At 35.4% G+C, this 24,083-nt stretch overlaps 1 protein-coding gene across 4 annotated transcripts in view; it reads right to left on the reverse strand.

Annotated features, from left to right (window-relative positions):
- Window positions 1–257: 257 nt before the first annotated feature.
- ARL6IP6 (ARF like GTPase 6 interacting protein 6) overlaps window positions 258–24,083 on the reverse strand; it is a 44,724-nt gene continuing 20,898 nt past the window's right edge. The window contains exons 3-4 of one of the 4 annotated variants that reach the window (XM_024735965.1): window positions 22,046–22,178; window positions 258–1,671 (exon numbers count right to left, since the gene is read on the reverse strand). In XM_024735965.1, coding sequence (XP_024591733.1) covers window positions 1,578–1,671; window positions 22,046–22,178 — 227 coding nt within the window. In that variant the 3' untranslated portion in view covers window positions 258–1,577. Of the gene's footprint in view, window positions 1,672–4,382; window positions 4,417–15,504; window positions 15,885–18,380; window positions 18,453–22,045; window positions 22,179–24,083 lie in introns of those variants that run through there. The other 3 variants (XM_024735967.1, XM_024735964.1, XM_024735968.1) reach the window with 3 other exon arrangements.

The raw sequence follows: 24,083 nt of genomic DNA on the forward strand, positions 1-24,083 counted from the left end.
GGAGGTGGAGAGAAGATCCCTTCAGAGCCAAGGTTAGGGGGAAAGGAGGAGGTTGGGCGAGGAAGGCAGGAAGTGAAAATAGGTTCATATGACAACCGCTCTGGAAGGAATACTTAAGCCATGGGATTTGTGTATATGTATGTGTGTATATCTTACACCTCCCCCCATATTAATCTAAACACTTCAGATAATTTAAATTAGAGCAGCATTTGGCATTTCCAATAAAAGGTTTTTGAATAGTAAAATAATGTTAAGACTTTTAGAAACATTATTAAATCATTTACTCAGTAACAACAATCAGCAGATAACAGGAACACACTGCAGATACTCATTTCCCATTTGGCCTGAATAAGCAGTTTTGCTACACAATGCTATCCTAATGTAGGTTTTTCTGTGGCCAGGGAAAACAGTATTTAAAATAGTCCATCTTTCTAAAATTGAAGTGACTATTCTAAACAGGTATTTAGAAAGGAAGTGGGAACAATTAAGGCTTAATTACTATGAAAAAACAAAACAGCACAATTACAAAAGAACATTTAAATAGGAAAATAAGGAAACTATACATTAAAAAATTATACATGTACACACTGTATCAAAATACCTTTTCTATTTTGGTAACCAAATTTTGGAGATTAAAAACAAACTAGTTCAAGCATTTCTAAACATAAAAACTTCAGGTTTATATTTATTAAAAACAAGATAATATCAGTTTTGTTGAAGTAATCATATATACACCATGGTAAATATTTGGAATTGTGAAAATGGAAATAGTGAATAGCTTTAAATTTCCTGAATATTTTCATGGCTTAAATAATTAAACTTTTTTGTTGTTTTTTTTTAAAATAAGTTTACTTAGTTTTAAACTCAGGCCAGTGTGCTTTTCTTAAAAGACAAAATACTTATTAAAAACGGTAGGTATTAAGGTTTGCACGAGCTAAAAAATAACATTTACATTTGCCTAGATGTAACAATTTAAAAACATACAAATTCAAGATATAGTAGGAAAATATGTAAAAAAAACACATAAAGAACCATAGCCCATTAAAAAATATAAATGTACCTTCTATATATCGAAAACTAAATATTCTGATTTAAAAGTAGCTTCTGTAAAATGTCAAAGTAGTAGGCATTGTTTGCTTTCCTAATATAATGAATAAATAAGAAATATTTCTATCTCAAACAGTACTATCAGTATTTCTTAGCAAAAACTGTAGTATATACATATACATGGAAAGGCAGGCATTGATACAGGATATTCTGCATCCAAGTTTTCGGGTTTGAGTTCCATTAAAATGTTTTCTACAACTTATAAGGACAATGCACACAAAAGTAAAAAGATGAGGTAAACGTCTTACACTTTTAAGCATTACTTGAAACTTAATACTTAGATATTCCCAATGCCTAGGCTCTAGAACGATGCTTAAAAAGTCCTCCATAATGATGATGATATGACATGTATCTGAAGCACATAATGAGCAGCAGGTTTCTTGGTCTTCTGAGTAGGCAATGATGTTCTTCCCTGTTATTACAACGCAATCGTGACTAAGTTTTGTCAAGAATATTGCTTCAGTGTGGGTTTACATGAGGCACCAAGCTACAGTAAGAGCAGCTACAATGCCATTCAAAATTGCCATACTATAGCCCATGTGGAAAGAATGTCCAGTCAGTTTCCTAGGGGGAGAAAAAAACAAACGAAAAAAGGAAAATGTAATTTGGTATAACAAAAATACCATCAGTTTTTATCAAATATGCTTAGAATCTGGAAACATGTTTCCCAAATATCTTTTATACATTAATATACAAGTTAAAAAAGAGTATTAGACATCTTCAGAATTAGTAATAGATCTGTCAAATATAAGTCTTGGTTATCAAATGTAATTTTTTCAATTTCATTACTTAGAGCAAAATGCTCAGTTTGATCCCTATAACTTCTTTACTGTGCCTCATAGTCACATGTGTGTACCATCACCTAATTCTAAGGTACATATCTTGTTACACTATAAGCATGTTCTTTCATTTAAATTAGCATTGTGTTTCCCCACTCTCTTGTTCTCACTTATAACTTAAAATACATATTATTTCACGTATTTGTCCTGTTTGTACCATTTTTTTAGATTACATGAAGGAATTCTACTTTTTCTTTGAGCACTAAAAACAGCACTTGTCCATATGTGAGTCATAAATCAGATTATGTCTTTTATAGACATTTCATTTCTCAACTTAATAGGTTACTTAAGTGGCTTTCAATGAGTTCCTAGGTGTCAGCAAAGACACTGTTTAATGGTTACTATGAGAGCCAAATAGCTCATGTGACATTTGTTCCCTCTATCAAGCAGCAATTTTACTACATTTTCTTAACACTCCTTGCACTAATTGTATTGCAATAATACTCTTTGCTTATCCTAATAAGGATGAGACATACTAAAAAGAATAGAAGGTAGGGTCCAGTTGGTGTCAGAGACAGAAAAGAATCTTCACACGGGAGCAATCCAAATTAAGGACATATGAGGAGGTACACACCAGCAGTACTAAGAATGGAAAGTCCTAAGTAATAAGGGCCCTGGGCTGAGAAGGGTTATCATTTCCCTTGTCCTCTTCTTTCCTAAGCACAGATCAAAGACAGGGAAATACTTAGATCAACATTAACATCCGAAGACACCTCATTATAATGATTTCCAGTCCAGTAAGATCAGTGGCAGAGAGTATAGAAGATACTCTCTTCGAAGAACAACCCCGTTGCATTCACCTGAGACTATAGAAGACCCTGATGTATCCTGATGGCCCCCTGTTTTGGTCCATGGGAGTTATTATTTACTTTCTCCACTCAATCTTACTCAACTGCGACTAGTTTAAGATGCTTCTCATGTGCCATTAAGGGCTAATCTACCTAGCTGTATTACCTACTGTACGGTAAAGTAAAATAGATACACTAAATGCTTTGCTCCTTTTAAAACAAGAATTCCTCCAAAAATTGATTAGTAAAAAGAAATCTAATCATAACTATCAGCATTATCATTCACTGTAAAAAAAAAAATACTACTGACCTGAGAACATTTAAATTCATACTAACAAAGTTAATCATGGAACAGAATTTCAGGAGTTAATTGTTCTTTTCTACTAGTTTGAGAACCTGCATTCCCACAAAAATAGAAGAATCTCTAAAGTACAGTTTACTGAACTTTAGGAATTTATAGTAACTACAATGTTGATATAATTGAACTTTACTGAGATATACAAGCTCAAATGCTTAGTGACCGTCACAAACCAGGCACAACAAGGAAATCTAATGGCAATGAAGAAATACTCCAGAGCAGTGATTCTTAGTCTTTCTACCATCTCAAACGCACCATACTCCCACTGGGAACGTTGTAGCCATTGTCACACATGTACTGCCAGGCAAGGGACTAAAAATCTTTGACAAATCGCTTGATTTAAAGCTCCTTTTCAAACACCCACCATGATTTTCCTCCCGAGGAAGATACAGAGAACTCCTGGTAAGTCTTCCCTCCTATGCCTCTTGTGATCTTTGAAGTCCTGTAAAAAGCTGAAGGTATCTTGATTCCCCTTTGTCAAAGCCTTTCATTTATTTCTTGTAGAGGGCACATTTTGAATTGAAAAATTATGACTAAGTATGGTGCCTATTTTACTCAATCTCTCTTTATATATATGCATTTTACTTTTTAAAGTATACACACTAGGGCTTCCCTGGTGGCGCAGTGGTTGAGAGTCCGCCTGCTGATGCAGGGGACACGGGTTCGTGCCCTGGTCCGGAAACATCCCACATGCCGCGGAGCGACTGGGCCCGTGAGCCATGGCCACTGAGCCTGCGCTCCGCAACGGGAGAGGCCACAACAGTGAGAGGCCCGTGTACCGCAAAAAAAATAAAAAATAAAAAAAATAAAATATACACAGCAAAGTGCAAATGCCTAACATATATACAGATCAATGAATCTTTATTATGGTATACCCTCATGTACCTACCATCCAGATCAAATACAGAACATTTCTAGCACCAGAGAAAGCTCCTTTGTTCCTCTTCCCTGTCAATATCCACCTTCCCTCACTCAAACCCTCAGATAACTACCACACTGTCTGCTATCATGATGACTTGTTTCACCTGCTGTTGAAACTCCATTTACATGGCATCATGATGTATTCTTTTGTGTCTGCATTCTTTCTCTCAGTAGTGTTTGTGAAATTCATCCATGGTGCTGTAGTAGCACTGGTGTGTTCTTCTGTATTACAGTTTAGTACTCCATTGTATAAAAATACCAAAACTTATTTATCCATTCTACTACTGGGAATTCAGGTTGTTTCCAATTTGGCGCTCCTATAAAGAGAGCTACTATGAACATGATACTATGTACACACCTGTGGTGGGTGGTAAGCATCTGCACTCATTCCTCTTGGGAAGTCCTAGGAATGCAATTGCTGGGTTATAAGGTAGATGTATGATAAATGTGGCTTTAGTAGAAAGCATCAAACATTTCCCCCAAATAGTTGATTACTTTACACTTCTACCAACAACATATGAGAGTTTCAGTTACTCCACAGTGTCACCAACATTTAGTATTGTCAGTCTTTTTTAATTTTAATGGACCTACAGATTTTGTTGTTGTGGTTTTAACAGTTATTTTTCTCATAACTAATGTATTTACTGCCCAATTATTATTTCATATATAAATGTGACCGAGAAAATAAATTCATGATGAAATTCTTTCCAAGTCATTCTCTCCTTATACCTAAAACATATTGTACAGATTAATTTCCCTAAAATACCCCTTTGCTCAAAATCCTTTTTTGTCAACTGGATATAAAATACAAGTGAGCAGAGCAAATAACAGAGTTAACAAGGTCAACTTTCCTTGATGTCAATTTTCAAAGATGTGGCAATGGACTAGCAAATGAGATACTGTGGTATAAAGGGAAAAGGACAAAACCAGGAGAAGTGAACTTACACACTTAAGATTTCATGGTTATCAAGTAAAGGACTGGATCAGATAAACTTAAGATCCCTTACAGTTTTAAATTTCTATGACTATTCAAGTAGCAAACACAGAATAAGTAAAAACACTTGAATGAGATTATGTAGTTTTAGTAGGTAGGAACCTATTAAAATTGGTTAATTCATCAACATTACCTGTGCTTAAACTGAAACAATGATGTAGGGAGTATAACTATCAATACATAAATATTTTAGTCCCAAAGAATCAATCAAGGAGACACACAAATATAATGAAAATTAATATATGACCTCATTTAACATACTAATCCAAAATTTTAAGACCTGACTATTCAGTTGACCATTTAAAAATAGGCAGAAAAATACACAGAGAACTCAATGACAAAACCAGAATGTTTCCCAAAGTAAATGTTAGGATTCCTAAATGTGAATTTTATTATCCTGAGATAAAGTTCTAGTCCACTGCAATACATTTCTGAAATCAATATGGAAATGGGAGATATTGTTCAATAAAAAAAAAAGTACTAGAGAAAACATGGTTACAAAGAAAGGCTCATTATAATAGAACTATTTCCATATCCTAAAAGATTAGTTATAAAAAGGTACTATTTTGTTTTAGTTCTAAAGAATTCCCTTCTAAGAATAAAGAATCCTACAAAAAAGTACTCATGTAGTTCCTATTAGTGGTTAAGAGTTCGAGCTCTGTAGCTAAACAGAGATGGTTTGAGGGCCAAGCTTTGCCACTTACAAGAGGTATGAAGCCAGAATTGTTTGACCTCTGAGCCTCAATTTCCCAACATGGAAATGAAAATAAAAACTACCCTTATAAAGTTGTTATGAGAATCAGGTGTCTGGCACATACCAAATGATCAATAAATGTTAGCCACTATCTAGTACAGAAAAGAAAGCTTCGCTACAGATGAGATTTTTAAAAATTCTTTTCGTCTTCTACTTCAACTCTTCCTTCCTTCTAAGTAAAACACCTAAATCTAGACCCATCCCCAATCCAAAACAGAGAAAAAAACAATAACATACAAGCAGACTCAGGAGGTGGAGGGAAGAATGAGACTGAAGAATTATAGGTTTGTGTGCATTTCTGCTTGGTATTACCCTCTTCCTATGAGTTCATAATCACTCCTCCCTTTATAATTCACTAGAGAACTCAGACTTCCACTATTTATATCTAGATTTTGTAGTCTGGAAATGTACTTTCTAGCAATATATTTATATTTAACAGAAACTTGTAAAGTGAGTAAATCATCATATTCCTTAATTATTTTCATTTATTCAGGAATGGAATACATGTCAAATTTAAGATTCAAATTAATTCAATGATTCTGGCAATTTAAGTGACTATGCTCTTACTTTTGAACCACAAATAAAAGCACTAAATAAGCCACTGTCAAAAGTTTCATATAAATTACCTTTGTTTATTTAAGAGAGAGACCAAACAGATTAGCAGCTCTTTTTTCATTTCATGTTGTTTATTGTTTTTACTCTAGCCTTGGTTTGGCTGACTCCAAACTGAATCTCTGTACTACATACTAGACTCCACGTTCTTGAAATCTTCATTCCTTACCATATTAATTCCTGTATTTCCTTTCCCTCACATATATTCCCACATTTCAGACATGTTTTTATGACAGAACTCCTGCAATTTAATACAGTAGCATCACTGCCAACTGATTTTGCTCTAAGCAGAAAGCTCTCTGCTTGTCAGAATAGGAAATTATATTAAAGTCCTACATTAAGAACCAGCTGGCTATTTGTTTCTGTGTCTGACTGGCTCAGTAGGAGACAGGATGAACTAGCTGGTACTAATCTATTCCTTCTTCACACATCTGAGCTGCCTTTTATTTCTCATTCTATACCTAGCCAAGAAATCTCTAATTCCTAAAGAATTTTAAGCTGTGTGAGCTTGGTTGGAGTAACTATCAGTTCTTTATCTGGAGTCAAAAGTTCTTAACCCAAACCCAAAATCTGAAAGAAAATACTAAACCTCACCATATTTCAATCACTTACCAAGCATTTTTTATGTTTCTTTCAGAAACACAAAATGATACAACAAATTACTTACAGAAATTGCTGGGGAACTGTGTGTATTCCAAATAACTTTACCAGTGTTATATAAGAAATAAGGGTTAGAATTTCAAAGAGAAAGCTTTCTTCACTGAGGAAATGCTATGTCTCTCATTTAGAAAAAAACAACATATATTACATTCACCCTTTATACTCTAAAGTTCTTTATTTTATAATTTTCTTAACTTTCCATTATTTTACTTCACCAAAATTTACAGTATGAATTTCCTATATCAGGCATTATATATGGGAGACAGAGAAGTAAGCAAGAATCAATGTTGTCCTCAAAGATGTGTCTAGTCACACAGTGCGCTAAGTAAAGTTCTGTAGACAGCATTACCTGGAAGACAAAGGAGCCATTTGATTTGTAGAAGGGGAGAGATTTTAAAGAAGAGTCAACACCTGAGCTAAAACTGAGTATGACTAATTTAGAGTTCTAAACAAATACAATATGTGCAGAAGCAACACACAATGGAGAATGCAGGAAATGGTTAATAGTTTGGTATGGTGAGAGTGAAAGACTTGGAAAGCTAACTTTCATTCCACAGGGTGTTTAAACATGGCTCTATTATTTACAGGACTACTTTAGCCTACCTGGAGATCTAATTCCCCATCTTTAAAATAAAGTTAATAATTCCTCTCTTTAGTGTTCCTGTGAAGACTAAATGAGTTACTATTAACAAGCACTTGTTGCAGTGCCTCCCATTTACTGAGCACACGATCATAAACACAATAAATGTCAACCATTATTTTTTATCCTTGACTGGCTGGAGTTACTGGGGGAGAAGGAAGAACTGAAGGTGATGCCAGGTTTCTCATTTGAGTTACTGGCTGGATGAAACACCGTTCACCATGATAGGGAACCCAAGAGAAGATACAGGTCGGTGGGAAGTGGGAAATAATGAAGTCAATTTTAGATGTGCTAAACTGCAAATACCTGTGGGACACTGAAGTAAAAACTCCCAGTAAGCAACAGGAAATACAAATGAAAACCAAAAGGAAGATTCTCAGGACAGAGGCTCAAGACAGGCTAGACAGACTCAGAAATCTTTGGCCAGACTTCTGCTACTTAAAGTAGTAGCTTATGAAGCAGGATTCCACAAGTGAGAAATAGTGATCAGAAAGCTGGACAGAAAACAAAACAAAACAGGAGGGAGTGATGCCAGAGAAATTAAGAAAGAAAGGCATTTCGAAAAGGAATGATAAACCATTTCAAATAAGGGATTGAAAATGAAAGTTAAATTTTGTAATTAAGAGTTCTGCAGGCAATTCAAGGAGAAAAATTGTAGTGTAGGAGTGAACACACGACACACGTGGTAGCACCTACAGTCACTGTGAAACAGGGACTATCTCTTCTCTAGTCTTATAAGATATTTAGCTATGGAGAGATCTGGGCATGAGGATTTTTTTCTCTAACACAGGAGAAACTTGAATGTTTAAAAAATATCCTAACAAGAATATTGGATATAAAAGGAAAGGCTGAAGATATATGAAAAGGGGAGGTGCGGTGGGAAGGGGGGGCGGTGGATCTACAACAAATTAAGTACAATTGGGAGAAGAACACTTTATTCTGAGATAAAAGGAATGGGTGGTATGATGAAAGTGGATGTAAATTTAAGTTCGTAATCATGAAAGGGGGAGGGAAGGAGGAAGTACTCTCATGATGACCTTTCATGAAACTGGAAGTGAAGTCCACTGAAAACTAAAATGCAAAGTGAAGATTTGGAATAGCTACAGAAAAAAATGGGAAAGGGATGTAAGATAGACGGATGGATGATGGATAGTGCTAGCTAATACGATTCTAGTTCAGACTACAAAGGTTGTGAACTCTAGTTATTCAGATCTTACTTTGGATGATTCGACTCTGCCTCTTGATCCATTTTATATGGAACATCACAGCCCTTGGCCTACTTTAGAATGGATTTGAGGTCTTCTGCTATTTCAACATTTCGTTAGTTCCAGGCTCTCTCCTACCTGACCTTTCTTTGACCTCTATAACTTTGCAATTTTACAGGGCAGGCACTTCATCCTTCCTTCTCTGTACAAGGCCTGGTAAAAGGAAGCTAGTTTTACTTACAGTTCCTAGTCTATTTCTTAACCCTGAAAAATTCTTCCCATTTTTAGCAAGGAAGTAACTTGTAGACTCGCAATCTAAAAGAAGTGACTAAAATTAATACAATGGGTTTTTTAATAACTGTCTCATTTATTTTGTTATAATTTTAAACATACTCAAATTGTAAGCTTTCCTGTTCGTTCTAACAGCCTTTAGCCGACCTTTCATCACTACTTCATCATCATCATTTATTCATTACAACTCAGATATTCAGGAAAAGTTATTATGTTTACCATTTAGGTGTGCAGTAATTATTATAAGTTAGTATAAATTAGTGTAAAATGAGATTTTTAGAAATGTGTGTTACATCCTAACAACTATAAAACTAACCTGAACAAACAAGCCCACTCCATCTTACATTGAATATATATAAACATATATATACTTTTTAACCAAAAATTAGAAATTTTTTATAAGCAATATCTAATTTCAGAGTCGTCTCCTAAAGGAGGGCTTGGCAAGCTAAGGTACACCTATCCTGCCACCTATTTCTTTTTATTGGAACATAGTCTCACTCATTCCTTTAAGTATTGTCTTTGGCTGCTTTGGTGCTACAATGGCAGAGTTGAAGAGTTGTAACAGGGACCACATGGCCCACAAAGCCAAAAATACCACTTGGACCCTTACAGAAAAAGTTTGCCAAGTTTTGTCCTAAAGCCTTCCTCTTCAAAGTGTACTCCAGAGATCAGCAATATATTGGCATTGCCTGGGACTTTCTTAGAAATTCAGAATCTCAGACCGCACGCCAGACATGCTGAATCAGAATCTCTCTTCAGCTAGAACTTCTGGTGATTCTAAGATCCTCAAAGTGAATACTACCACTATCTGGAAATATATAAATTAGCAAAGAGATTTCCCAGGAGATCATCACTTGAAAAATCTATCCCAATTGCCTTCTACATGAAAATTTCAAAAGCTACTATAGTTTTAAACAAAAAAAACTATAAGTTGAACAAACACTTTAAAAACTTGTTTGTTTCATTGTATCATCATGTTCCCATACAGATTTTGACTTCTTTAAAATGTTATATGACAGATAACTCAAGTAAGAAATCAGGTAAGACTATGCAGGAATTAAAAAAAAAGTTCTCCCATTTGTCCCTCTCTTCTTTTTGTATATATTTACCTTGCTAGGACAGTGGCTACACATTGGACATATTGTATAAGTGTGTATGCATATATACATTTGTATTTCTTTTTTTTTAATACATTTGTATTTCAAAGTAACCTGTCAGGATAAAATACAGCAAAATATTTTTTAGAATCAACTACCAGAGAATAAGACTAAAACTATCATGTTAGCTAGTTTACCAGATTTTAAGGTATAGTTATATTTGGGTGGAGTGATGTATTTCAAATGCATACACCACACAAACCATATACACACATACATATGTGTGTGTATATATATATATATATATATATATATATACACACAAACACAGTCATAAGGTTTTAGTAATCAAGACTACAAATAGAATTATTTTAAAAATATGTGTGATATGATTATACTATTATAAAAACAGAAGTATTTGCATGTGTATAGATTTTTTAAAAATCTGAGGTATAATCCCCAGTCTGTTAACACTCGTTAGTTCAGAGTTATTTAAAATAAGATTTTGCAGCCTTTAACTTTCTGAGTTATATAATTCTGTGATGCATGTATTAATTCTGTAATCATTAAAAAAAAACAGTAAGGGGAAATTTTAAATCAGTCACTGTCCTAGCAAATAAATTTCTCAATTATTATTTAAAATAGAAAATGCTATTAAAATATAAAGTCGTGGGCTTCCCTGGTGGTGCCTGCCGATGCAGGGGACACGGGTTCGTGCCCCGGTCCGGGAAGACACCACATGCCGCGGAGCGGCTAGGCCCGTGGGCCATGACCGCTGAGCCTGCGCGTCCAGAGCCTGTGCTCCGCAATGGGAGAGGCCACAACAGTGAGAGGCCCACGTGCCGCAAAAAAAAAAAATAAAAAAAAAAAAAAAAAAAAAAAAATATATATATATATATATATAAGTTGTTAGAAAAATGACTACTGGCTTCAAGGTTTCATGATAAATCTGAGGTAAAGACTATCTGGAGAAACATATACTTAAAAGATGTAAAAAGTGAGGAAAAAAGTATAAATGTATACACTTAATGTTGAGCTATAATGTATCATTCTTAATACCTAGAAACTGATGTTGAACATTTTGAGCATTTACTCCATTGCCTCATTAGCCCTGTAATTAGGCTAATGATGTGCATTATGAATAAGTATCAGTTATAAAGTAGCCACCATTTTAATGGAGCAAGTTGATTTATCAATCTACACAATATGTTATAATGGAATGCAAAATTTCAGCTTTAAGGATTATCTCATTTTTATTTTGTTTTCCCCATATACTCCTTTATTATCCTTTTAATGTCCATGGGATCTGTAGTGATGTCCCCTCTTTAATTTCTTTTTTTTTTAATTTTTATTGTAGTTGCTTTACAATATAAAGTGTGTTAGTTTCTACTGTACAGCAAAGTGAATCAGCAATACGTATACATATATCCCTTCTCTTTTGATTTCCTTCCCATTTAGGTCACCACAGAGCACTGAATAGAGTTCCCTGTTCTATACAGTAGGTTCTCATTAGTTATCTATCTTATACATAGTATCAATAGTGTTTATATGTCAATCCCAATCTCCCAATTCATCCTACCCCCCCTTTCCCCCTTGGTATCCATACGTTTGTTCTCTACATGTGTGTCTCTATTTCTGCTTTGTAAATAAGATTGTCTATACCAGTTTTTTCAGATTCCATATATATGTGTTAATATATGATATTTGTTTTTCTCTTTCTGACTTACTTCACTCTGTATGACAGTCTCTAGGTCCATTCATGTCTCTACAAATGACCCAATTTCATTCCTTTTTATGGCTGAGTAATATTCCATTGTATATATGTACCACATCTTCTTCTTCCATTCGTCTGCTGATGGACATTTAGGTTGTTTCTATGTCCTGGCTATTATACATAGTGCTGCAATTAAGAATGGGGTGCATGTGTCTTTTTGAATTCTGGTTTTCTCTGGGTATATCCCAGTAGTGGGATTGCTGGGTCATATGGCAGTTCTATTTTTAGTTTTTAAAGGAACCTCCATACTGTTCTCCATAGTGACTGTATCAATTTACATTCCCACCAACAATGCATGAAGGGTTTCCTCATTTTTAAAAGGCTTTCTTTTCCTTAGCAATAAGTTTCCTAGCTATACTGCCAACGGCTCTGGTCCTACTTCTGCTTCTCAAGCATAAGGTTAGTCTTTATGATCTCTTTAATCCCTTCTGGATCTCAATTCTGCAATAATTATGCCTCCATATATACACTGAAGTTCTTCATCTAGAATTTTGCCAACTAGAACTTTTAATTGAATCACAACCCTATGCTTTGCTGGTGTGATATTAACTAACTTAATAACGTACAGGCTCTGAAAGATCCTAACAATGAACAAAGTTCCTTAACATGGAATTAAAATGTATACATTTAAGATATCTCTCATTGTACTACAACTCCCTGAAAATCAGTCAGAGAGAAATAAATGTATATCTGGTTGGATGAAACTGCATACCAGCCTACAGTCTACTTTACTTATATGCAGCAGTCTACTTGGTTGCAAATTGAATTATGTCAGACATGTTAACTTTATTCACCAGTATATCAAGGTAGCAAAATGCCTTAGGATATCTATCTGTCCTGGACACTACCTTGGTTAGACAAAGTCCTTATTCATTAGAAAGTCAGGCCAAACAGTACAAAAAGTACAAGAAAAATGGGATTCCCAAGCCTTTAGATTTCATGAGTCAGTTTAAAAATGATTTTTTTTTTTTAAAAAGGAAGTAACTGACTCCATGTTTTGTTGTCAAACTTGTTTTGCCAGGAACAGGTTTGAAAACCACTACAATCTACTATCAGCATAATTTCGTACAAGAAAGAGCATCTTATTATCAAAAGAATAAAAAGGAGAAAAACCAAAAGGATAAAGATCTCAAGATAAATAACAATTACTCAACAAAAGATAATTGGCAACCAGTGGTAGGCCACAGTCAGATATCCAGCTTGAAAAATCTCAAGGAAAGGAAAGAAAAGCTCTGGGACGTATCTGCTTTATCATCTGATGTATCTGTTGCTTTAACTAGTAAAGTTATACTTATTGCCTATGAGGGTAGGCATCATTGTTTTTAACCCATTTTGGAGAGAGGAAATTAAGGCTCAGAGACACCAGCTGACTTTCTCAAAAGCTCTTCTGGCAGTATATGGTATAGCCTGCATTTGGAAGTCACTTCCTGACTTATAAGCCCTTTTTAATATACCAGACTGCCTAGTAATTTATAAAGATTGTTGAACACACAGAAAGGGTTCCAAGTTCAACACTGCCACGTGCTATCTCTTATGTATTTCTTATCAGTGCTATTCTGTACATATGGATACCCGTATCTTTTCAGCAGCCCAAACATAACACATTGTAAATTAGCATAAGCAAAAGCCATAGCAAACAGGTGCAAACACTTACTAGCTATATTGCTTTATGAAAATAACAAAGAAACCAAGAATATTTAATGAGTTATTATAAGATTTTGTTACATCTATTTAAGTCTCCATTCAGAACTTTAATGGAATACATTTTATAAGACACGCATATATTTTAACCCTTCACTTCAATAAGCCACAGTGTGGTGCCATCAATACATTCATTAATAGTGACAGCATTACAACTGATGGCTCCAAACAGTCCCTAGATAATGAAACTTCACGATACTCAAATATCAAGGCCAAGTTCTTGATCTATCTCTTTTGTCAGTAGTTTTTCCTCTCCTACTGCAATTAGCCATCTGATATCTGTTTCATCAGTCCATGGCGATAAAGAATCTGATCTGACAAAGAGGCAGCCCTCCAAAGTCTGTATGAAAGAGTCATAGCATCAATTTATTGTGCTCAATGTTAAATCTAGTGTGCTTAGAAAAGAAACTTCTAATTTAAATACTAAATCACCCACTTTTCCTGACCTTCAAGACTTACATTACTGCCCAAGAACCCACAACACCTCTTCTATTATGATTTTACTATTCTGTTTTGTACTGTATTTTAACCCCCAATAATTAAGGCCCCTAATGTCAAGAAGAGCAAGAAGTCAGAGAAGACCCTTTAATAACATAGAAAAATAAACTTAATGTTGAGTAGAAAGGGTATTATTATAATACAGCAATGGCAATCCTAAATCCTGAATCTGCTTCCCTCCTACAATAGTAACAACAAACACATTCATATACAAATGTAATGGAGATTTAAATATTTCAGCATCTGATTACATCCAGAACTTTACACAGAAAATAACACATGAAACAGTATCAGATCACATGTGTTAATTTTTATTCTGTAAAATAGTTACCAAAAACAGTTTACCAAAAAGCAATTCGAATGAAAATCAACTGTTCCCATTTCTTTCTTACTTCAAATTTACTTTGCAAATACCGAATACCACTGTAAGAAAATACAATTTAAAAAAAAAAGCTGCATAAAAATAAATTTAAACTGAAGTAAAAGCATGTGTTTATTGACAGTGAGTGTCCTGATATTTACCAAATACCATTAGGGGTCGGAAGAAGAAACATAAAGGTGAATAATTCAGAGTGATCTAGACAAAAAGACCAAGAGCATCAGCAGTAGCCCCTGGTTTGTATATTTACTATGAAACACTGTAGATTGCCAATCAAATTCTATAAATTATATTTTAAGCAGGCTTTAGTGAAGACACTACTCTCTACCTTAGCACATACCTAGAAATCATGACATAATAACCAGTAATTGTAAAGGTTCCCTGCATTTTGACCATAAGTCCCACATCAAATGAGTCATAAATACAAGCAATAATACATTTAAAAGCAAATACCAAACTTCTCTATCAATATAAAAGTGAATTTATGCTCTTAGTTCTATAAAACGAACATCCAACTATGCCTTCCTATCTGCCTCATTTTAAGAAATACACAGATGTGACCATCTCAGAGGCACTCAAAAGACAAACACTAACTTTGATTTTGAGTCTAATTATAAAAAAATACAGTATTTTGCTTATTTCTGATAATTCAAAATGGCTACTTCAGGGATAATTTTGAGGGTTTTGGTCTCTTTTAAAGCTATCTAAGAAAACTTAAAATGATGTCTACTTTTTCCTTTAACAAGTGTTCCTATATCCTTAATAATTTGAAATACAAGCATTGGTTTTTCCTCCTTGGAAATGAGTCTCTGTGGGTATTACCAGCACAAAATAATAGTCCTATCCCTATAATGAAGTAACACCCTTAACTTATTTAAGAATACTGGCCCTTAAAAAATTTGGTCCTTGAACTCTGACTCTACGTAAAAGTACTATAAGATAGACAAACTTAATGATTTATTTAACTATTTTTCATATCACTTTTTTTGACTCAATTACAAAACTAATGAGCTGTCTACATTGTGCTTTTTGCTAGACCCACCATATATATTATCATTTCCCCAATAAATTTATTTTTAGACTATAAAGTAACATTTTTACCCTAGCCTGGACCTATTATAATCGTTGAGTTATTTATTAGCAAGCTGATAATTATAAACCTGCAGCCACATCACTGCACCACTAGATGGGGCTTGTGCACACGTAATGTGAAATGCAAGAGCAGTCATTCTGAAGTGGAGAACTCTGATCACTGAGAGAAAACTGAAGGAGAGAACAAAGAGTGAGATTTTAAGAACAGATTTTAATTGCATTTGGCAATATCGCATTGGCAAAAATGTCATAGAGCAAAGGCCCACAGCAAGTGCCTTTAATTGTCAATAAAATGATGCTGTTTCAATTAGTGAAATTCCTCCTGTTCTTTTCATAATAAAAAGGAGGTGGGCAAACAAAAACAATAAACATAGAGTTAGGTGCTAGCTATGACACATGCAAATTATTTGGCTTTGTGCAAGGTACTTAAATTCCTTGGGACTCAGCTTCTTCATCTGTTAATAAAAATGATAACCCCTAAGGATGACTTAGCAGAGACTCAGTTCTCCCATAATCTTTAATAGGAATGTCTAAGACATCCCTAGCAATCCTAGAGTATTCATTAAAAAGTTGTACTTGTTAGGAAAAACGCAACTTTGGGGCACATCTCCTATCCATACCTATCTTCATCCCCAACCAGGAGGACTTAAATAAAAGTTCTGGTGCTGGGCTTCCCTGGTGGCGCAGTGGTTAAGAATTCGCCTGCCAATGCAAGGGACACGTGTTCGAGCCCTGGTCTGGGAAGATCCCACGTGCCTCGAAGTAACTAAGCCCAGTCCGTGTGCCACAACTACTGAGCCTATGCTCTAGAGCCCACGAGCCACAGCTACTGAAGCCTGCGCGCCTAGAGCCTGTGCTCTGCAACAAAAGAAGCCATCGCAATGAGAAGCCTGCACACCGCAACGAAGAGTAGCCCCCCATTCACCGCAACTAGAGAAAGCCCATACCAGCAACGAAGACACAACACAGCCAAAAATAAACAAAATAAATTTATTAAAAACTATAATATATATTTAATATATATATGTATTAAAAAAAAAAAGTTCTGGTGCTGCCATCGGCCCAGCCTGGAAAGAACCCAAAGATTCTTTCAAGCTCTGGGTCCTCTCTGAATGCAGTATCTTTACATGGGTAGGTCACATATTTATATGCATTAACTCCTGGAAACTATAATTAAAGCAGATCACCATAATGTGAAATATTGATTACATATACACTGCTAAATTTGCCTGCTTGGAAATCACTAACAACACCCAATGAGTAAACAGGGAAAACTAATGAGAAGCGAACTACAGATGTTGATTAAATAGTGTAGGAAAACAGGATAATGAATTATAAAGTAGCAAGAAGTAGGCAATGCCTATATAGATACTCCAAGGAATCTAAAGTTACTGCCTCTGCCTCTTGTTATTAACACTTTAACAGATTTTCAGAAACAACTAAGAAAATAATTTAAAAGTACAATTGACCCAAATTTTCTTTTCCACAAAGTAACTGCATCCTAATGGAGTTTGCATATTTGACATTGCAGTATACCTTCTAACCCAGAAAAGTTTTGCAAAGTGAGCATGACATCCATCTTTCTTAAAATACGCCTTTGAAGCCCATTAAGTACCTGACTGAAAATACACCTTGCAAACTTCTTTAACCATCTTGTTATTTCCTAAAGGTCTGTGCCTATGTAAAAGTGAAAGTTTCTAAGCTGTATCTGTTATGGATTATGTTTGTGTCCATCTCCTTACCACCAAATTCATGTCAAAACCTATTCCCCAATGTGATGGTATTAGAATTTGGGGCCTTTGGAAGGTAATTAGGATTAGATGAAGTCATGAGAGTGAAGCCCTCATGAATGGGATTTGGGATGAGTGCTGTTACAAGAGTCACAAGAGAGCTTGCTTCCTCTCTCTGCTCTCTGCCTTGTGAGGATACAACAAGGTGGAGGCCATGTGCAACACAGAAGATGGACCTCACCGGAAACTGACCATGCTGGCAGCCTGATCTTAGAATTCCAATCTCCAGAACTGTGAGAAATAAATTTCTGTTGTTTATAAGCCACCCAGTTTATGGTACTTTGTTACAGCAGCCTGAACTAAGATAATATCTAACAAATATGAAACAGTAAATAAAAAAACTTTTTAAATGAGTACAAAGGTTTTATTTCTCTTTTTTTTTTTTTTCTGCGGTACGCGGGCCTCTCACCGCCGCGGCCCCTCCCACCGCCGCGGCCCCTCCCACTGAGGAGCACAGGCTCTGGACGAGCAGGCCCAGCGGCCACGGCTCAGGGGCCCAGCCGCTCTGCGGCACGCAGGATCCTCCCGGACTGGGGCACGAACCCGCGTGCTCTGCATCGGCAGGCGGACTCCCAACCACTGCACCACCAGGCAAGACCTCTTTTTAAAAAAATTAATTTATTTTTGGCTGCGTTGGGTCTTCGTTGCTGCACGTGGGCTTTCTCTAGTTACGGGAAGTGGGGGCTACTCTTCGTTGCGGTGCGCGGGCTTCTCATTGCGGTGACTTCTCTTGTTGCGGAGCACGGGTTCTAGGCACGCGGGCTTCAGTAGTTGTGGCTCGCAGGCTCTACAGCGCAGGCTCAGTAGTTGTGCCGCATGGGCTTCATTGCTCCGCGGCATGTGGGAACTTCGCAGACCAGGGCTCGAACCCCTGTCCCCTGCATTGGCAGGTGGATTCTTAACCACTGTGCCACCAGGGAAGCTCCAAAGGTTTTATTTCTTAACTCCCCTAATGAATTATTGATCCAAATTGTGATTTCATTAAATGTCTCATCTAATATTTACTACATATCAATAAAGATTATTATTTTCTTCCCTTGAGGAGTTTATGTTCCCAGGGAAGTACAACTAATTGATAGCCATAGTAAACATGGTCTTCTCAAATTTTTTTCCCACTTCTACTAATTAGTTTTTAAAAATGCCCTTGTATTTTAATCTGCAAAGGAGAACAAATGACTTTTTTTTAACAAACCAGTTAGACCTGATTATTTTATTCCCTTCATGCCTTATATTCATGTAGTTAGAAACAGGGAGTATTTTAAATAATAATCCTAATCGTAAAAAGAAAAAGTAAAGGGCTTCCCTGGTGGCGCAGTGGTTGGGAGTCCGCCTGCCAATGCAGGGGACACAGGTTCGTGCCCCAGTCTGGGAAGATCCCACATGCCGCGGAGCAGCTGGGCCTGCACGTCCGGAGCCTGTGCTCCGCAACGGGAGAGGCCACAACAGTGAGAGGCCCGCATACGGCAAAAAAAAAAAAAAAAAAGTAAAGAGAAAAGTCTCTTCATTTTATGTCTCAATTATCTTGCCTTTCTTTAGTTTCTAATTAGTTAAGCAGACCCGTTAATAAATTATCTTAGAATTTAGCCATCATTTATATTAGATTTCCCTTAAAAGATAGATATATATAATGATTGGTCTTTAAAATATATTTAAAACATTGAAAATTCCAAAGAAATATTCCAATAGAAAGAGAATAGAAATATTCCAATAGAATAGAAAATGTTCCAACAAAATGTTAAATAAAAAATGGATTACAAACATGTATATTGTGATCCCAGTTTTAATTTTTAAAAATATGCTAAGAATGGAAAGATACATTAAAATGTTGTGTCACTTTCTCTAATTATGTGTTTTTCCATTATTTTTCTTTTTGTCTTTTGAATTTTCAACAAAGAACTTATATTACTTTTATATAATCAAAGAAAATATTTATATTAACATCACTTTATTTTAGATAACAAAAGAATACATAACCTATTATAAAGATATTTTTATAAAAGTGTGATATTGCAAAATAATAAAATATATCAATCTGATTTCTAAGAAAATACAGTCTGAAGATTTCAACTTTCTCAAAAGCTAGAGAAGTTGTTTCCCTGTACAAGCACTCACTCTACTGGTGACACAGAGAATACTTATATTCTGCCATTTCTGAAGTAATTGCATTATTTTCTACAAACACTAGAAGGCAGGGTTTTCACTATAAAACAACTGTACCAATTATCACTATCATATATGCCTTTCTGGGTCTGTGGTTTCTGTTAATATGTGATCAAATATCATTGTATTTATTATATGTCTTTTTCAGACTGTACTTCTATTAAGCATATGATCATTTTAAATTTCTGACTCCCATGAGATATTTAATAGCTGATTTATCATATATAAAATTAACTTATCTCTACTTACATACTGAAAGGAATTCAAATATATATGTACACACAATGTACCTATTTCAAAACTGCATTTTTTGGATTGTATTAACAAATATGTAAGTCTCTCATCTGATACCATCTCATATTAAATTTTAATGACTAATAAAGACATTGAAAACTGAGGCCCATCTGGTTCTAGTCTAATAAAAAACACAAAGATAATTTTTAAGAAATTAGTTAAATATCCTCAGAATTCCAGATCCTTAAGAGAACAGAAATGCTTTTCTCTAACTCCAAAAGCGTCTAACATATGAGTCTTAGGAATTCTGGTAGTAGTGGAAGAGAAGCCGAGAGGGAAAATGACATTCCAGGAAGAGAGAACAGCAAGAGTAAAGCCATGGCATCTCAAAGTTCATAGCTTATTTGGGGGATGTCAGAATAATCTGATATGTGGCTACAGGAGAAGGTACACTGGAGAAATAGCTGAAGATAAAGTTGGAAAAGTAGAGTAAGGTGGAAAAGTAGAGTAAGGTCACTTGGGGAAGGACTGTTAGGCTATACTTGGGAGCACAGACTTTATTTTGAAGGCAATGGGAAAGCTGCTGAAGACTTTTAAACCAGGGAGAGCTGTGACTAAGATCTGTTTTTAGAAAGGTTATAATATACAGGACAAATGAGTGAAAGCTTGTAGTAGGGGACTTCAAGGAGTGAAGTACCCTAGCCAAGATCTGAAATAGAGCAAAAACACTGTGGGTGCTAAGACAAAATATTCCAATAACACCTCAAAAGGCAAGAATGACTAGACTTGGCGAAGGGATATAAATACAGTGAAAAAGGGTTTCAAGCCTTGATAAGTGAGTGGATACTTATGTCTTTAAGACAAATTGAAGCTTTAACAATTCTAAGTGCCAGGTGCTTTCTGAATCCAGGTTGCAAAATCTACTTAATACCTGGAAATGTACGACTAGAATTCAGGGGAGAAGTGAGACATAAATAAGTAAAAGAAAAAAAATTAAATTAAGGGTTTTTGTGACTTATGAAAGTAGTCTCATTATGTCATCTATATTAGACTCATACCCCCTATTAAAGTAACTAATTGATGTCAATGAGCAGCAATAGAATATAAATTTGAACTGAGAGCAAAATTAACTTTCCAACTGAATGGTACCCATGTAAACTATGGGATGGTACTGCACCGTTAGGTATAATTTAGTCAATTTAGATTATTAATTAATCATTATCCACTCAAAATACACATAAATGTATAGGCAGGTATGTGATTTATGTTACATTTACAGATAGGGATTTATTAAGATGTTTAAAATACACTTATGCATTTAATTTGAAGTGATTAAACTTATTTACAGAGTCCCTCAAATAGATTTTATTTTATCTCCACGAGTTGTCCATGGGGTGGGCTGGAACTGGTAGTAACAACTATAATACTCTTGATAACATACATATCATTAACAGAATTTATTTTCTACTCTTCATTCTCTCCCCCCACTCCTTCCACCCTTAGTTTGTAGAATAAACTAGAGGTCTTAGATGCTTTTATTTGGCAATTTATAAAACCTGAGTCTTCCCAATATAAATAAACTAGATTAGAATGCTGATTACTGAATTTTCTGGAACTCTTTGAAACAGAAAATATAGACCAAAGAAATATAACGTTTCACTATGAAACGCATCTAATCTGGTCTAGAGATATAAACTGGGTGCCATAAATGCTTGCTAATTATTATACGAAGTTTAAATCTGAGGAAAATTTCAATCCAATTATTAAGCTGTTACAAGTCTGACTATCTACGCATGAATCTTGTAAAACTTTCATACTGCTAACATTAATTCAGCCTTCATATACTGTTTTAAATGAAATTCCATCCCCAAAGGACAAACAGCCATCAAAGTTTCTTACTTATTAGATTATTCCTTGAATTAATTTTTTTAGACCACCACTGAATTATCTACATACAGAGTTTAAAATATTCTTCTCCACTTATCTAAAGGCTGAGCCAAGCTGAAAACTTTGAGTCATTTGTATTTTATAGATTAAAGACTGGGGCCTCAAAGTATTATCTCACAAGCAAGCAGCCTCTTGCTTCTATTTTAGTAGGTTTCAGCAGAATGGGTTGGGAAAAAAAAAAGAAGAAACAGGAATACTTACTTGAACCTGGCAGGTGAAAGAGGAGTAGGAGGAAACATTCCTGGTTCAAAAGAATCAAAATAAGTCACGGTCCAAGAAAAGCTGCAGCAGGAGAATCCGGCAGTTAGGGATATTATAAGTAGAGTCCAGAATCCTTAATGGGAAAAGAAAGGGGAAAACTTGAATTATTAACACCAAAGCAATTTAAATTAACCCAGTAGATCATGTTCAGAAGATCACACGTATTTCTGATCTTCTAAATTATATGTAAGTGATAAAAGAGATACGAGCTTAGTAGAAGCTCTCCCATGTGGAAGTGTAAAATATTAAAGCACAACTGGAAGTCATATCATTGAATATTTTAATTCAATTATAATTTACTATGTGGAAAAGAGTACAAATTCAAATTAAAAATGTAACTTTTAGCTTCAGTTTTATAAAATTCAACTGTGGAAAAAATGGCAAAACACTTCACTGTTAAAATGGCTTGCCCTTTTTCATTTAATGTTGTGATTATAGCTTGCTGCCTTTTATTACTTAGTACTAAGCGATCCCTTTCCATACCAAGCACTATTGACATATGAATCAATTTTAGTGTCTACTCTTTATAGCTTTCCTATAAACATTACAAACCAATTCTGATTATTTAACCTTGCTCAGTATATGAACAAAAGTTAATGTCCAATTTATAAATGAGTTGGGATCCTAGATTTTATTTTCAGTCACACTGGAGCTGCATTTTGTAAGGGATATCAAGTCAAAAGCACAGTACAGAAAAGGGTTAAGAAATGGAAGAATGTGGGGAATAAACAAAGTGACAATAGAGGGAACAATTTAATTTGAAGGATTTTAGATACACATTCAAACTGCCTCCTTAAGACAGTTTACTAAGACACTACTACTGGTAAGTGTGTGTGTCCCAGGCCTCAGTAGTACACAGAGGAAGGAAGGTTGAGAAGACTACAGTAGAGAATGGCTTACGAATTATCAGATTTACTGGTTGCACAAAATGCACAACCAAAGATAGCTTTATTTTAGCAAGAAGCAGGAAAGAAATATGTGCATTGGACCGTCTGTAAACCATTTGAAGCTCAGTAACAGACTGAGCTGCTAAAAGATAAACTCAGAGGAATGAAGTATTAAAAAACCAAGCCAAACAAAAAACTATAGCAAAGTATTTTTGAAAGATGAACCTAATTTTTTTTTTCCTGGTAGACCCCTTCCCTTACCCCCTTTTAAAAAGATAATGGACTTTGTGTTCACTGCACCAGAAGAAAGTTGTGGCAAAGAAAGGAGAAACAGCCCAGTACCTCTTTGGTTTTCATGTTGCAAAATAATTAAGGGAACTAGTAGGATAGATAGAAGCAGGAGGAGGGTAGATAAAGACAAAACGTCCTGAATAGATGCAAGGATAATCAATTGACTGGGTGTAGAAAAAACATTTGTGTAGAACAGGGAGAGAAAGGGTTTTATCTACAGGTGAGAAAGATTCCATTTTGAAGAGTGTTATGTGTGTGTGTTTGCACTTGTGTGTGTATATGGGGAGTCGGTAGTGCTGCTGGGGCTTCCTGGTGGAGCCATCAAGCCACACAACACCAGAGAGGAATTGGAGCGGTGTACAGTATCCTGGCAGATGGACCCAGAGCCAAGCTTGCAGATGCCTCTAAGATGGGGCATAGAAACAGCAGATGGTCATGTGCCTGGAAGGTGCTACACCTGAAAGGCCATCCTGACCAGAATGCAAAATGTTTCAGCAGTAACTCATTTGAGCAAACGTCTTGAGGACTAGATTGCACTCCTATCCCAATATCCTTGCACAGATTCTAGAACCTTGCCCAACCTGTGACTGAGTAGAGAGAACCTTAGTAAAGACTGAGGTGCAACCTTCCTGCCAACCCAGAGACTATATGTTTGGGGACTGCTGTGGAATGATGGAAACTTCTCAGTATCTAAAAACGTGAGAAAGACACAAAATAACCCAAAATAACAAAATGTGAGGTTCCCTAAAGCCCATCAAATTTTTTCACATAGGTGCTTTAACAGAACACCTGCCAAATTT

This window comes from Neophocaena asiaeorientalis, unplaced genomic scaffold, assembly GCF_003031525.2.
Source record: "Neophocaena asiaeorientalis asiaeorientalis breed wild unplaced genomic scaffold, Neophocaena_asiaeorientalis_V1.1 scaffold72, whole genome shotgun sequence".
NCBI lineage: Eukaryota > Metazoa > Chordata > Mammalia > Artiodactyla > Phocoenidae > Neophocaena > Neophocaena asiaeorientalis.